This window comes from Diaphorina citri, unplaced genomic scaffold (genome assembly GCF_000475195.1).
Source record: "Diaphorina citri unplaced genomic scaffold, Diaci psyllid genome assembly version 1.1 scaffold1774, whole genome shotgun sequence".
NCBI lineage: Eukaryota > Metazoa > Arthropoda > Insecta > Hemiptera > Psyllidae > Diaphorina > Diaphorina citri.
The window spans coordinates 48401-63804 of NW_007379200.1; the positions used below are offsets into that span (position 1 = coordinate 48401).

The 15404-nt window shown below is 39.0% G+C and overlaps 2 protein-coding genes and 1 long non-coding RNA gene across 3 annotated transcripts; 1 reads left to right on the forward strand and 2 right to left on the reverse strand.

Annotated features, from left to right (window-relative positions):
- Window positions 1-66: 66 nt before the first annotated feature.
- Window positions 67-7145, reverse strand: LOC103517189 (piggyBac transposable element-derived protein 4-like). Its single transcript, XM_008482211.3, has 3 exons — window positions 7015-7145; window positions 2975-3168; window positions 67-1657 (listed from the first exon to the last, which is right to left on the reverse strand). Exons 2-3 carry the CDS (start codon window positions 3124-3126, stop codon window positions 202-204), a joined length of 1608 nt encoding a protein of 535 aa, XP_008480433.1. The 5' UTR covers window positions 3127-3168; window positions 7015-7145; the 3' UTR covers window positions 67-201.
- A 2103-nt stretch (window positions 7146-9248) lies between these two features.
- On the forward strand, window positions 9249-9834 carry LOC113470719. The gene is made up of 2 exons (XR_003393677.1): window positions 9249-9521; window positions 9692-9834. It is a non-coding gene; the product is annotated as an uncharacterized LOC113470719 (long non-coding RNA).
- Window positions 9835-10689: 855 nt separating this feature from the next.
- Window positions 10690-13521, reverse strand: LOC103517190 (zinc finger protein 510-like). Its single transcript, XM_026829379.1, has 5 exons — window positions 13297-13521; window positions 12515-12682; window positions 12027-12204; window positions 11523-11744; window positions 10690-11471 (listed from the first exon to the last, which is right to left on the reverse strand). Exons 1-5 carry the CDS (start codon window positions 13519-13521, stop codon window positions 10690-10692), a joined length of 1575 nt encoding a protein of 524 aa, XP_026685180.1.
- Between the last annotated feature and the right edge of the window lie 1883 nt (window positions 13522-15404).

Consider the following 15404-nt stretch of genomic DNA (forward strand, 5'->3'; position numbering starts at 1 on the left):
GTGGATAGGAAAACACCCAGACAATGTTTACGGGAAGGCCTCGCACCGCAGTGTGAGGCTCTGAAGAATACTTTCTTTGAGTGTAAAAGATCTCTGTTGGATAACCGAACGAGGTTTAGAGGCCACAAGGGCTACTGAGTTGTTCCAGATTTAGATGTAGGTATTTTTGAAGTGATTCTTAAAGTTTTGATTGATGTATTCTCACGTAACTTTGTGAAGATTGATTTTAACTAAAGGTAAGTAAAGCTCAATACAGAGGAACTTGCGGCAATGTTTACAAATATTGGTAGTCTTCCTATTCTTCTTGCTTGGACACTCCTGACATCTATGTCGTGATGTAGGGGGGCACTCCAAGGCAACAGTCGGTATCTGACTCTTTGTGATCTTGGCTATCCTTGCCTTCATAGTGATGGGTACAGATTCACACAGGAGTCTCGCGACGAGATGATCATGACACAAACTCATGGAGAGATCACGTATGAAATCTCGACGTGACGTGACATCATTCCCATTACAACGTGATATGATCAGAGCGTTCGTAGCGGCAGTATTGAGAAGGAAATAAAACACAAGCATTGGCCATCGTGTGCCTGGCGTATTCACTGTAATACTATCATGTGAGTCTGTGACGCGATCTACCATATCATGTACCGTGCTCACCAATGTGTTCAACTCATCAGGGTTCTCATCAGGTCGTGTGGACGCTGTCACCAGGCAGGATTTCTTCTTCAGTGTGGCTACCAACGTGACGTCCTCTGTATATCCAACTTGTATCCGTTTCCTACTCCCCCACTGCTTGGCTGAGGCAAAGTGTTTGGGTATGGCTTGCTCATGTCTATCCCATCGTCCCACCAGGTAGGTCTGCTTGGATAATAACTTCTTAGCGAGTAGTGGCGTCGCATAGGGATGATCACAGATGACAGTACGTCCTTCATGTAGCACAGGCGTGCATAGTCTCAGCACAACACTTTCGGGGGAGTTATCAACCTTGTGCTCACCCTCTACTTGGTTAGGTACATCTATCTCAAAGTTGAACGTATAGAACATGATAGCATCCAGTGCAGTATAGAACTTGACACCATACTTCTTGGTAGAGTTGGGTAGGTATTGCTTGAACGAGCACTTGCCTTGGAATGGCTCGTATTTCTCTTTGATAGACACGAGGTCAGATACAGAGAACACCTTCTGACAGTTCTGTAAGAACATCTCTGTCATAGTTCTCACCTGTGCTAACTTATCCTGTTCCTTCCTAGTGGGTCTCGTCTTGATGTCATCAAAGTTGAGTGAGCGTGAGAGGAACTGGAATCTGGTGTAAGACATGGTGAGGGAGAAGATCTCTATCCCCGTACCGTCCGTACGCCACAGGTCTGCTGGAGAGAGGAAGTTATTACCGTACATGCTACACATGTAGAGGAGGCCGCACAGAGCACGTAACTCAGCCAGGTCTGTGTACTTCTCATTCAGATCTTTCTTCTTCTCATCACGATTGACCAGGATGAATTTGTTCGTACACCGCACGATTTCTTCAAGAAAGGCATTGTCAAAGAATAGTTTCCAGCAATCTAGAGGGGAGAAGGCATCCTTGGCAATATTCTGAACACCTGGGTAGTGGGACATTTGAACTTTGTCTTTCTTGGTTGTTGGCCTGGTGGGGTACCTGAAAAAGAGTAAAGAATTAAATTTTGGAAATAAATATTTTTAAATTCATAAAACAAAAAAAATCCAATCATCACGTACCTACCTATAATACCTATATGTATAGATGGTGGTTATACACAGGGTTAAAAAAAAAGTAATAATAATACCTAACTTAAAAAAAAAACCACACACACACTAAACACCAAGTAAAAGATTTTTCCCAATCCTCCTCCATAACATTTTATCCTTGACTAGCCTATTCCAATAGTTTCTCATCTTTAGCCATTCAAAAATTATTCAGGGGTCCCTGGACTTTATAAACACTCTGTACACAGTTTAAAAGGCCACAAAAAGCACATTGTGTGTGTTCTTTTTTTTACAATAGTACCTATGTATTGACATGCTTTGAGGCTTATTAGTACTCAAATCATCAAACAGTGTTGATGATAAAATTCCATACCCTGGCTGGGATTGAACCCATGCCCTTCTTAAAATTGCCAGGTAAGCATCTACACCAAAGAGATTGTCTGGCTAGGGGACTTTAAGCAGAGAGTAGACTAGTGTCTAGCTGTGGGACTATAAACAGGGAGGAGAACAGCTAAGTAACACTATCCAGCTAGCTGGCAGTTTTCAAAGGGTTCTCTCTGCCTTTAAAGAACAAGCACAAGTTCTCACTGTGATTGACTGTGGTTCAGGATGAGCCAATTGAACATGGCTACAGACCATCACCCCAGTGTATATCAGAAAAAAAAGTATCCTTTTTGATGTTGAACTTTGATGAAATAAAGACATCTGAATTCTTATTATTACCTTACTCTCCATTTTTTCTTTCGTTCGTGCGTACGTATAGGTATTCTTACCTGTACAATGTATACTCGTCCAGTGTGTATGCAGCGAGGATTTCTGATTAAAGCCGCGTCCACACTCATGACATAGGAATTGTTTGATGCTCTTATCATGCACTAGCATGTGTCGTCTCAGATGACCCTTATGATTGAAAACTCGGGCACACACATCACACTGGTGACTTTTCCCTTTGCTGTCTCTACTTTGCTTTCCAAGAGAATGGTTGGAGCTATTTGCAGAATAATTGCTGTCCTTGGCTTTCTTTTCATAGTTGTTTGAGCTAGCAGGGTAATCCTTGGTGAATGTATCCTTTTTTTATCAGAAAAAAAAAGTATCCTTTTTTATTCTGCCATTATCATTCGTCTACAGCTGAAGCCACTATACAACAACAAAAAGGCAGGATGGCTTACAAAAGAGATATTTTCTCAACACCTATTGGCTATGGCTAAAGCTGCTTCAACAACAATAACAACAAGGCAGGGTCATTTACCATTTAGTCTTGCCATCTCTGGCAACAAAGAAGTTGAGTGGAGCATCATCATCCAGATCATCATCACCACTGGTTTCTTCAATGTCTTCCTCTCCCTCATTACCAACACTGGCATCATCTGACACCAAATGTTCATTGTCATCTATTTCCATTATCAACAATGTTGTTCACTGCACAGACGTTACATTGGTTACCTATTGGATGACAAAATACAACATTTTACATGATCTGGTGAGAGACAACAACACTTACCACATAAATTTAATGAATCTTCAATGATTTATTAAAATAATAACAAATCAAATTAATTCAAATCATTAAACAAATTAAAAAAAAAAATGCAATGAACTCTCAAGAATATTTGAGTTTTTCCCCCGGAGGGTTAAAAACTTGTATTTTGGGTCTTGCCGAAGCTTGACCCAGATGAGATTGCCTTTCTATTTTCATTGTGTCTAAAGGCCCTTATTGTCGCATACCTCTGTGATCTTCAAGGTTTTATCCTTTTTAGGCGGCAAGATTTGAATTTTAAATCAGACGCAGAAGGCCGGCAAGGCCTAAAGGCTGGGTCAAGCTTTGGCAAGAACCAAAATACAAGTTTTGAACCTTGGGGGGAAAAACTCAAATATTTGGGGTCTGTGCCTTTGCTTGACCCAGATGAGATGTAGTTGATGTCTGCCGGCCCAAAAAGGAGTGCACTGGAATAAAACAAAATGGTACAAGGAAGGAATACCATGTAGTAAAAGAATGTCAGAACAAAACTTGGCAGTGTGATAAAAACAGCAAAAGAAAAATCTCTTAATAATAAGACAGGGGGCCAGGTAAGCATCTACACCAAAGAGATTGTCTGGTTAGGGGACTTTAAGCAGAGAGTAGACTAGTGTCTAGCTGTGGGACTATAAACAGGGAGGAGAACAGCTAACATTATCCAGATAGCTGGCAGTTTTCAAAGGGTTCTCTCTGCCTTTAAAGAACAAGCACAAGTTCTCACTGTGATTGACTGTGGTTCAGGATGAGCCAATTGAACATGGCTACAGACCATCACCCCAGTGTATATCAGAAAAAAAAAGTATCCTTTTTTATTCTGCCATTACCATTCGTCTACAGCTGAAGCCACTATACAACAACAAAAAGCCAAAAAGGCAGGATGGCTTATAAAAGAGATATTTTCTCTATTTTGTCAACACCTATTGGCTATGGCTAAAGCTGCTTCAACAACAATAACAACAAGGCAGGGTCATTTACCATTTAGTCTTGCCATCTCTGGCAACAAAGAAGTTGAGTGGAGCATCATCATCCAGATCATCATCACCACTGGTTTCTTCAATGTCTTCCTCTCCCTCATTACCAACACTGGCATCATCTGACACCAAATGTTCATTGTCATCTATTTCCATTATCAACTATGTTGTTCACTGCACAGACGTTACATTGGTTACCTATTGGATGACGAAATACAACATTTTACATGATCTGGTGAGAGACAACAACACTTACCACATAAATTTAATGAATCTTCAATGATTTATTAAAATAAAACAATGTTGTTCACTGCACAGACGTTACATTGGTTACCTATTGGATGACAAAATACAACATTTTACATGATCTGGTGAGAGACAACAACACTTACCACATAAATTTAATGAATCTTCAATGATTTATTAAAATAATAACAAATCAAATTAATTCAAATCATTAAACAAATTAAAAAAAAAAATGCAATGAACTCTCAAGAATATTTGAGTTTTTCCCCCGGAGGGTTAAAAACTTGTATTTTGGGTCTTGCCGAAGCTTGACCCAGATGAGATTGCCTTTCTATTTTCATTGTGTCTAAAGGCCCTTATTGTCGCATACCTCTGTGATCTTCAAGGTTTTATCCTTTTTAGGCGGCAAGATTTGAATTTTAAATCAGACGCAGAAGGCCGGCAAGGCCTAAAGGCTGGGTCAAGCTTTGGCAAGACCCAAAATACAAGTTTTGAACCTTCGGGGGAAAAACTCAAATATTTGGGGTCTGTGCCTTCGCTTGGCTCAGATGAGATGTAGTTGATGTCTGCCGGCCCAAAAAGGAGTGCACTGGAATAAAACAAAATGGTACAAGGAAGGAATACCATGTAGTAAAAGAATGTCAGAACAAAACTTGGCAGTGTGATAAAAACAGCAAAAGAAAAATCTCTTAATAATAAGACAGGGCTGTGAGGAGGGGGTAGAACAAAGGACCACACCCAAGCAGAGAGAAAAACTCACCTGGGAAGTTAGGGAAAAGAATTTGGAGCTCAGTTGCGGCACAAAGACGTCTAAATTAAATGAAATAGTGGGAAAAACCAACAGAAGGTATAAAATGTCAAAAGTTTAAAGTAATTTTATAAAAAGCAAACAAAGAGGGCAAAAGCACACAAATGATTTTTTTTTTTTTTCCTTCATAAATTTATTTTAAAAGGGGCACGACTTTGATTGTCATTAGCCCCACACGAATGAAAAATAGAAGCACACTGATTTAAAATTCAAATGCTGCCGCCCAAAAAGGATAAAACCTTGAAGATCACAGAGGTATTGTGACAATAAGGGCCTTTAGACATGATGGAAATAGAAAGGCAATCTCATCTGGGTCAAGCGATGTGATGAGGGCCTTTAGACATGAGGCCGTGGTTATGAACAGGGCCATCGTAGGCCATCGTCGGCCTTTTTGCGTGTAAAGTTGGCGGGAAATTTGAATTGGCTAAAGCTGCTTCAACAACAATAACAACAAGGCAGGGTCATTTACCATTTAGTCTTGCCATCTCTGGCAACAAAGAAGTTGAGTGGAGCCTTGGTGAATTTAAAATTCAGAGAACACCCTGTATTTGATTTGGATCTATCATTGCTTTGGGTGATTTGGTAAGCATGACTGACTCAGATGAGATGTAGTTGATGTCTGCCGGCCCAAAAAGGAGTGCACTGGAATAAAACAAAATGGTACAAGGAAAGAATACCATGTAGTAAAAGAATGTCAGAACAAAACTTGGCAGTGTGATAAAAACAGCAAAAGAAAAATCTCTTAATAATAAGACAGGGCTGTGAGGAGGGGTAGAACAAAGGACCACACCCAAGCAGAGAGAAAAACTCACCTGGGAAGTTAGGGAAAAGAATTTGGAGTTCAGTTGCGGCACAAAGATGTCTAAATTAAATGAAATAGTGGGAAAAACCAACAGAAGGTATAAAATGTTGAAAGTTTAAAGTAATTTTATAAAAAGCAAACAAAGAGGGCAAAAGCACACAAATGATTTTTTTTTTTTCTTCATAAATTTATTTTAAAAGGGGCACGACTTTGATTGTCATTAGCCCCACACGAATGAAAAATAGAAGCACACTGATTTAAAATTCAAATGCTGCCGCCCAAAAAGGATAAAACCTTGAAGATCACAGAGGTATTGTGACAATAAGGGCCTTTAGACATGATGGAAATAGAAAGGCAATCTCATCTGGGTCAAGCAAAGGCACAGACCCCAAATACATAAAATGGAATTTCTTCTGGTTCAATGTCTCCTTCCATTATTCTTCGTGACGGATAGAAAGGACGTGATAGAAAGTATAATAAATTGGCAACTTGCTCCTTTATCTCTTCTACATTGCTATGTTTTTATTCTGCTCAGATTGTGTGACTAGAAATTCATTGGAGAAAATATGTAGGCTGGTAGCTGGTAGGTACCTTTTGGGTTGATGGGACCCCGAAAAAAGAAGGCAATAGAAAGAAATGGAGCAGTTGCAATTGGGAAAATATTATTTAAATTGGCAACTTGCTCCTTTATCTCTTCTACATTGTTATGTTTTTATTCTGTTCAGATTGTGTGACTAGAAATTCATTGGAGAAAATATGTAGGCTGGTAGGTACCTTTTGGGTTGATGGGACCCCGAAAAAAGAAGGCAATAGAAAGAAATGGAGCAGTTGCAATTGGGAAAATATTATTAATAAAAGGTCGATTCCTACGTAAAAAGTTGTGAAAAATTCGAATCTGAGGTCAAGATAACTAAATGCTGCTTCTTCTTATTTGTAATTTACTTACCAAAATCTTATCTCTCCCACAGGAAGATAACTTGTACAAGTTGGAAGAACTTTTGATTTTCCCAGTTGAGTGTACTGACTCAGTAGCTAGTTGAATTGAAAGATTATCTCAGGAAACTCAAGATAGACCTTGTCATATTCTTCTTTTTGAAGTGTGTTTATGAACAGGGCTGAGATGAGCTCGGACGACGTGAGATAGCTGTCCCGGCGGCAATTTTTAAAGTCATATTCTTCTTTTTGAAGTTCTTGATAAGTTAAAATGATAACTCACAAGTTCACATTCACACAATCACACTCAAAGTTCAAATTCAAAAATTTCACCGAGATCGTGCCTTCCTTCAGGATTTTTTAATTTTGATTTTTGAATCAAGCAATCAAACAATTTCAAATTTTCCCGCACATTGTTTTGATTTTTTGAAAATTTTGTAATCGGCAGGTGCGCTCATGAGGGTGTGTTTATGAACAGGGCTGAGATGAGCTCGGACGACGTGAGATAGCTGTCCCGGCGGCAATTTTTAAAATTCATTTTATATTTATTTTTGTTTGCTTTGTAATTCGCTTGTTTGTAATATCTAATTTAAATGAAAAGTATAATATAAACGTGCAAACTAAAGATAAAAAGTAAAAAATGAATTCAGATTGTACAAGTTGCAGAAAAAAAAATCAAAAATTCGAATTTCCCGCCAACTTTACACACAAAAAGTCCGACGATGTCCTACGATGGCCCTGTTCATAACCACGGCCTGAAGGACTCTGCTTATTAGGTAGGTAGGTCAGCTCCCATGGCGTAGAACCTAGCTGGCTTGGAGGGTAGCGCGCCTGCTTGTAAGCACTCGGTCTCGGGTTCGAAGGTTCGTTTTCGGAACGACTGGCTCTCTATCATGTTCTTTTATTTCGGGACAGTAATGTTTCCGTATTTACAGTTCCCGCTATCTCTCTCTAATCGAGTAATCCCTTCATAAAAAAAACGGGTCAGGGTCCTACATAGGGTCCACTTACCATAAAAAGTATGGATGTAAACGGACCTTCCAAACGTTGCTCGCTTCACACACCTGTTGCGTACGTAAACAAAAATGTAAACAAACCAGCTTCTCACACATCAAAATTTCAATGTCCGATTTTCTTTATTAACAGGACATGCGGCCCTGGTTGTAATACAAAAAGTGCCACTTCCGGGGTTCGAGCCGGGATCTTGACAGCACCATCGAATTTGCCATGGGCCCTTTCCTATCTCTAGAACAAAACAGAACTTCAATATTCCAAGCCGTTCAAAAGTTACAATCGCTTCGCTAGGACTTCTGAGCCATGCTGTATATATGCCAGAGGCATTGCGGTACCCGTGGAAATCGAACCCGGGACTTTCTGCATGGCAAGCCAGCGCGTTACCAGTGGGTTAACCGTGCACCAAAATTTATGCTATATTTCATCAAAATCGTACTCGTAGAACCCGAGTTATGGACATCCTGGAAATTTCACGTTTGCGCATGCGCAATGAACGCTGAAATACATAGAGGACTATACGACTGTAATTTACAGCCCAACCCGGATAACAATACGAAATTTTAGCAAAATCGGTTAAGAATTGACCAATTACCTCCTAACTTCTAAACGTTTCAAAATGTTAATGTAATTTAACATAGGGATTTTGCCGTATGTCGTATACTTCAAGCAGTTATCATTTTCCACTTGCCAAGAACATCTCAGAATGGCATATCTCAGCCCTGTTCATAACCACGGCCACAGGGCTGAGATAGGCCATTCGAGATGTTCTTGGCAAGTGGAAAATGATGTGGTAACTTAACACAGAGCCTTGAGCCTTCATCGTATATACGAAATTTTAGCAAAATCGGTTAAGAATTGACCAAATTACCTCCTAACTAATAAACGTTTCAAAATGTTAATGTAATTTAACATAGGGATTTTGCCGTATGTCGTATACTTCAAGCAGTTATACTAAGCGAAAATGCCGTATGTCAGTTTTTCTCAAATTTTGAGAAAACGGTGGCCATTTTTAAACTTTTGACTGCAAAAAATGAAAATTCCATGTTTGTTATACCTGAAAACCGTAAAATTGGAAGTTATTTTATTATTTAACTGTGTGCCTTTTCACTTCAAAGATTGAAATCTTTAAACTCAATTTCCCGAAAGTAGGGTTTTTTGACATACGGCGTTTCCGCTTCTGACGGCAGTATAGGAAGGAAAGTAATGTAATCGTAATCAGGTCTATTTATTTTATTATTTAACTGTGTGCCTTTTCACTTCAAAGATTGAAATCTTTAAACTCGATTTCCCGAAAGTAGGGTTTTTTGACATACGGCGTTTCCGCTTCTGACGGCAGTATAGGAAGGAAAGTAATGTAATCGTAATCAGGTCAATTTTTTTAGATACATTAGCGGCTTTCATATTTTGAAAAGGTACACAGTACACACCAGGTCCTTAACACAACACTCGGGTTAAGTATTAATGACCGTGAATGGGTGGCATCGCACGTCACATCATAATTAATAGGTTCCTATTTTAGGTTTTTTGGCCTGAGATGGTTGCAATTTTTTAGATACCGTAGCGGCTTTCATATTTTGAAAAGGTACACAGTACACACCAGGTCGTTAACAGAACACTCGGGTTAAGTATTAATGACCGTGAATGGGTGGCATCGCACGTCACATCATAATTAATAGGTCCCTATTTTAGGTTTTTTGGTCTGAGATGGTTGCAATATAAACAAAAAGAAAGATGAGGTTTGCACCCTAGAACCTTATTAGAGAAGGTAGGGTGAGCCAACTTAGTTTAGTTCAGAAGGTACCCGTACTGCCCGCCCATGGTAAACATTATTCATCTGAACAGGTAAAGTTCGTTCCCTTTCTCCTTTTCTGAATTCCTTCTCTCCATTTTAGGACAATAAGAGGAATCAAACCTGGGACAGCCAGCCTTGTTAGCTTGGTTGGTGGCGCATCTGCCTCTTAAGCGCTAGGCCGCGGGTTCAATTCCCGCCCGGGGTGGATTTTATCCTGATGGAATAATGTTCGTTCCCGGAACGGCTGGCTTTCCTCCTATCCTGTCTTCCTTCTTTCTTCGATTTCGGGACGATAAGACCCTAGCAGTTACAGTTTAACACAGAAGTTGACGAGTGCAATGTTGCCAGATTAATGGCCTATCTCAGCCCTGTTCATAACCACGGCCAGAGAGTTGATGCCTGAAAAACGTATACACTACCCGTGCAATAGTCCTAAACTAAAATGGACGCGGCACACAAGGGATCAAGAAAAGACCGCCTTAACATATAATAAATAGAGTAAGGAGAGTACAGTACCCGCATGAACAATGGCGGTCTTATCGTCCTTTCTTAGTTTCGGGAAGAATAAACCAGTTCTTGATGGATCACTGGAGTTAAGCTACATTTCACGTGGTTAGTATCCGGATGGTTGAACATCTCGTCTTCTAGACGATTGCGTGCGGCTGGCTTTTCCCAGCCACACTCAGACTGATGGTTATAGGAGGTGGGTAGCAGAGCACCAAAAATGGGAAAGTCTTTTTGATCCGTCATAAAATTTGTGCTTCAAAGAGGTCCCACTAATGAGTTATATTGAAATACAAACCCAAAAATTTAATTTAAAAACATCCATTTTCATCCCCAGGTTGTCAGGGTTCCAAAATTTTTCGAACGCTCTGTAGACTGTTATAGTGATGTTGAACTTTGATGAAATAAAGACATCTGAATTCTTATTATTACCTTACTCTCCATTTTTTCTTTCGTTCGTGCGTACGTATAGGTATTCTTACCTGTACAATGTATACTCGTCCAGTGTGTATGCAGCGAGGATTTCTGATTAAAGCCGCGTCCACACTCATGACATAGGAATTGTTTGATGCTCTTATCATGCACTAGCATGTGTCGTCTCAGATGACCCTTATGATTGAAAACTCGGGCACACACATCACACTGGTGACTTTTCCCTTTGCTGTCTCTACTTTGCTTTCCAAGAGAATGGTTGGAGCTATTTGCAGAATAATTGCTGTCCTTGGCTTTCTTTTCATAGTTGTTTGAGCTAGCAGGGTAATCCTTGGTGAATTTAAAATTCAGAGAACACCCTGTATTTGATTTGGATCTATCATTGCTTTGGGTGATTTGGTAAGCATGACTGTTCCTTTCCTCTGTCTGATCTTCATAGTTCATTTGACTAGCATCTGTGGCAAATCCATTATGTGATGGTTCCAAGCTTGATTGGTACTTTTCATTGTTTATCTGGTCTAGATTTGTACGGGTATACTTCTCTTCATGGGTGAAAGACATTTTAGTGACATCATCATTTGAGTATGATGCTATAACATCTTCATTGGCTGAGTAAGATAACTGAGAGACATCTTTGTTGGCTGAATAAGATATGTCAGTGACATTTTCATTTGTGTACTTTATTTTGTCCTCAGCTTCCTTGGGGTTTCTGTCAGGTTTACATTGAGATTCAAAATCATTGGAACTATTAGGAGCATAGGACTGTGCAGCATTTTGAGATTCAAAATCATTGGAACTATTAGGAACATAGGACTGTGCAGCATTGCTATTGTCAGTTTTATCACTGCTGATGAACTGAGTCTGAACATCGACCGTATTGTTGATGACTTGAGAGAATTTTCTGAACGAGCATTGTGGACAATGGACATTGTTTTTGTCCTGAAGGAATGTACCAATGTCATCTTGGTGACCACACTGCTCACACTCACACAGTACAGTTCCTGCAATACACAGCAACTAGTTGTTCAGTGAACTGTAGGAGTAGGATTCAATCAGAAAAAGAGCCCTTATGACATTCCCAATATTCTCATAGGGCCCATCCTCAACTCACTAAGTCAAGAAACAAGAACAAAATCTATTTATTATTTTTTTTCTTTCTTTTTCTAAGAGGCCAAATGGTGATGTACAATGGAGGGGAATGCTTCAATTTTTTGGAGTCTGGCCTACAGTAAGAGTAAGAAAGCAGAATGAAACAACCTAAATTTGGCCCTGCTGTAACTTACCTAGCCCATGAGTGACTTGATGTAGTGATATTAGTTGAGACATACACAGTCCAGTTTTACACACATCACACTGGATATGTTTGACCACATTGATTTTGATAAGTACTGGCTCCGAGTCACTGGTGATTCCTGTTGTGTGACATAAGTTCAATCCTAGATCATGCTTGTGATCTGTTTGCTGTAAGAAACAATTATTTATTTTTACTGCCCAATATTTGGGTTGCTCATTGACATAGTATACTAAATCAGACAAGATGTTATATAAATTATACAATACACAATTAATAATTATTCAGATATGTTTAGTGTATCTACCTATTTTGAGTTGTTTGTTACAGATCAAATTTTTGCAAATAAATAGAAAATTATTTATTTAAATTTATCCACCTATTTCATTACTTGCATTTTTTCAAGGCCTAGGTAGCAACTCTATTACAACATCATATGAAATAGGTTTAATCCAACTTCCACCAAAGTAAATTGCTTACCAGTCCTGTGAATACTGTATTGCTGGGATTCTCTTTGTGATAAAGAAATGACAACTTTTTCTGAACACTTTGAACCATTTCCCAGAACTCGTAGAAATGATGGACAGAAAGTTCACAACCAGAACAGATGTACTTGGAATGGAGATGGTATTGGGACAAACATAGAGTCTGGGAAAAAAATAAAAATATTTACATTAATGAAATACTAAAACACATATTTTATTATTAATGTTAACTGCTGTCTTATTATCCCAAAATCAATGAAAGAAGGAGGGTAGGATAGGAGAAAGCCAGCTGTTCTATGAACAAACCTTGACTGTTTAATATACATAAATCATTCCACTCAATAAATACAAGAGCTAGAAAGAAACATTTACCCATGAACATAGAGGTTGTACAATCTGCTTGACCCTTGAGGAAAAATTATACACCTTTCTCTTCTTCTTTCTTCATACTAATCTATCTTTCTTCATACTAATCTATCTTTCTTCATACTGATCTATCTTTCTTCATACTAATCTATCTTTCTTCATACTAATCTATCTTTCTTCATACTGATCTATCTTTCCTCATACTAATATATCTTTCTTCATACTAATCTATCTTTCTTCATACTGATCTATCTTTCCTCATACTAATCTATCTTTCTTCATACTGATCTATCTTTCTTCATACTAATCTATCTTTCTTCATACTAATCTATCTTTCTTCATACTAGTTACAGTTCCTTCTGTCAAACCTCTTAAAAAAAAAAACCTGGGATATCCGGTTATTCACGTTACATCTTGAGTACAATGCTTCTTGAGATGTACATTCAAATTATACTTCTGCCCAAACAGTTTGTTACACACGTGACATTGGAATTCCTTCACTACCATATGAATCTGATTGTGAGCGTTCAGTCGGGATACAGATATGAAGTATTTGTTACATACACTACAGTAGAAGTTTGTCTTGAGAGCGGAATTCTTGTTGTGATGCGTGAGAAGATGAGACTTGAGATTCATCTTGTGCTTGTAGACCTGTCCACACCATACGCATTGGAACTGGTTGTCTGCGCATGCGTCTGAAATAGAGTAAGGAGAGTATACACTACCCGTTGTCTGGCTAGGGGACTTTAAGCAGAGAGTAGACTAGTGTCTAGCTGTGGGACTATAAACAGGGAGGAGAACAGCTAAGTAACACTATCCAGCTAGCTGGCAGTTTTCAAAGGGTTCTCTCTGCCTTTAAAGAACAAGCACAAGTTCTCACTGTGATTGACTGTGGTTTCAAGTTTTAATAATACAAAAGTTTCAGTGAAATTTAAATCAAATGCAAAGTGCAATGTTTTTTCTACAAACACCCTCATAAATCAGATTAGGAAAACGAATTTCAATCGTACACTTTGCCACTAAGGCAACCTGTATTTGTATCAAACATTTCTCTTTAGGCAAGGTGTTAATCAATTGGATATTTCTGTTTGCAGAATCATGAGCACTTATCGTTTTGAGCGTGATCCGTCAGAACTCGTGGACCACTATCCAGCTAGCTGGCAGTTTTCAAAGGGTTCTCTCTGCCTTTAAAGAACAAGCACAAGTTCTCACTGTGATTGACTGTGGTTCAGGATGAGCCAATTGAACATGGCTACAGACCATCACCCCAGTGTATAACATAAAAAAAAGTATCCTTCTTTATTCTGCCATTACCATTCGTCTACAGCTGAAGCCACTATACAACAACAAAAAGCCAAAAAGGCAGGATGGCTTATAAAAGAGATAAAGGAATTTTAAAGGAATTTTAATTGTGTTAAGCATATTTAAATGCTTGTCACAAACATCGTTCCCCGATTATTTCACCTAGATAAATTTCATGACATGACTTGGACTCGAACCACCAACCTCCAGATCCAAAGTCCAACGCGTTAACAACTGCACCACTGAGGTTGGTAAGTTGATTGTATCTATACCGATTATAGCAAGTGTTTTGATCGCATTAAGGCCTAGACACACCAAAAAACCGCTGAATATTACAACCCATGTTTATATGAGAGCTGACACACCAAAACCGCTGAGGTTTCCCGCACGGCGACCGCTGCGGTTTCCGAGACCTAACGCCTAGACACACCAAAAAACCGCTGAGTATTACAACCCATGTTTATATGAGAGCTGACACACCAAAACCGCTGAGGTTTCCCGCACGGCGACCGCTGCGGTTTCCGAGACCTAACCTCAAACTTCGATTTCTTCAAAGGAAATCAAGCCAGAAATGCCGTGCGGTTTTTTGTTTGTTTACATTTTTTGTTCCATAGAGGAAAAGCATTTCTTTGGGTATCCCGGGACTTTTCAAATTTGTTGAAAGTTGGAAAGTTTCCAAGACTCTATGTTCATCAAGCCCCAGCTGAATTGGTATGCATCCACTAGGAATTGGTCCATAGTATTAATTATTATCAAAATTTCAAGGGATAAAGAAAATACAAATTTTCGACTTTTGAAAAAAAATAATAACAAATCAAATTAATTCAAATCATTAAACAAATTAAAAAAAAAAATGCAATGAACTCTCAAGAATATTTGAGTTTTTCCCCCGGAGGGTTAAAAACTTGTATTTTGGGTCTTGCCGAAGCTTGACCCAGATGAGATTGCCTTTCTATTTTCATTGTGTCTAAAGGCCCTTATTGTCGCATACCTCTGTGATCTTCAAGGTTTTATCCTTTTTAGGCGGCAAGATTTGAATTTTAAATCAGACGCAGAAGGCTGGCAAGGCCTAAAGGCTGGGTTTATTGAGGCGTTACTTAGATATTCATATTCATGCATCTGAGCGTGTGCAGAAATCCGAAGTGCCTTTCAACATACACATGTGTACCTGAAGGTAAGTTACTGTTCATAGCATGAGCCGCATATCTTAACCAAAT

Coding starts and splice junctions, on each gene's coding strand:
- LOC103517190 (XM_026829379.1), bottom strand. CDS start 13,521: ATGAATCTCAAGTCTCATCTTCTCACGCATCACAACAAGAATTCCGCT. Junction 11,745..12,026: donor TCAAGTCACTCATGGGCTAG/GTAAGTTACAGC, acceptor TGTGTATTGCAG/GAACTGTACTGTGTGAGTGT. Junction 11,472..11,522: donor TAGTTCCAATGATTTTGAAT/CTCAAAATGCTG, acceptor ATGATTTTGAAT/CTCAATGTAAACCTGACAGA.
- LOC103517189 (XM_008482211.3), bottom strand. CDS start 3,126: ATGGAAATAGATGACAATGAACATTTGGTGTCAGATGATGCCAGTGTT. Junction 1,658..2,974: donor AGAGATGGCAAGACTAAATG/GTAAATGACCCT, acceptor ACTCTTTTTCAG/GTACCCCACCAGGCCAACAA.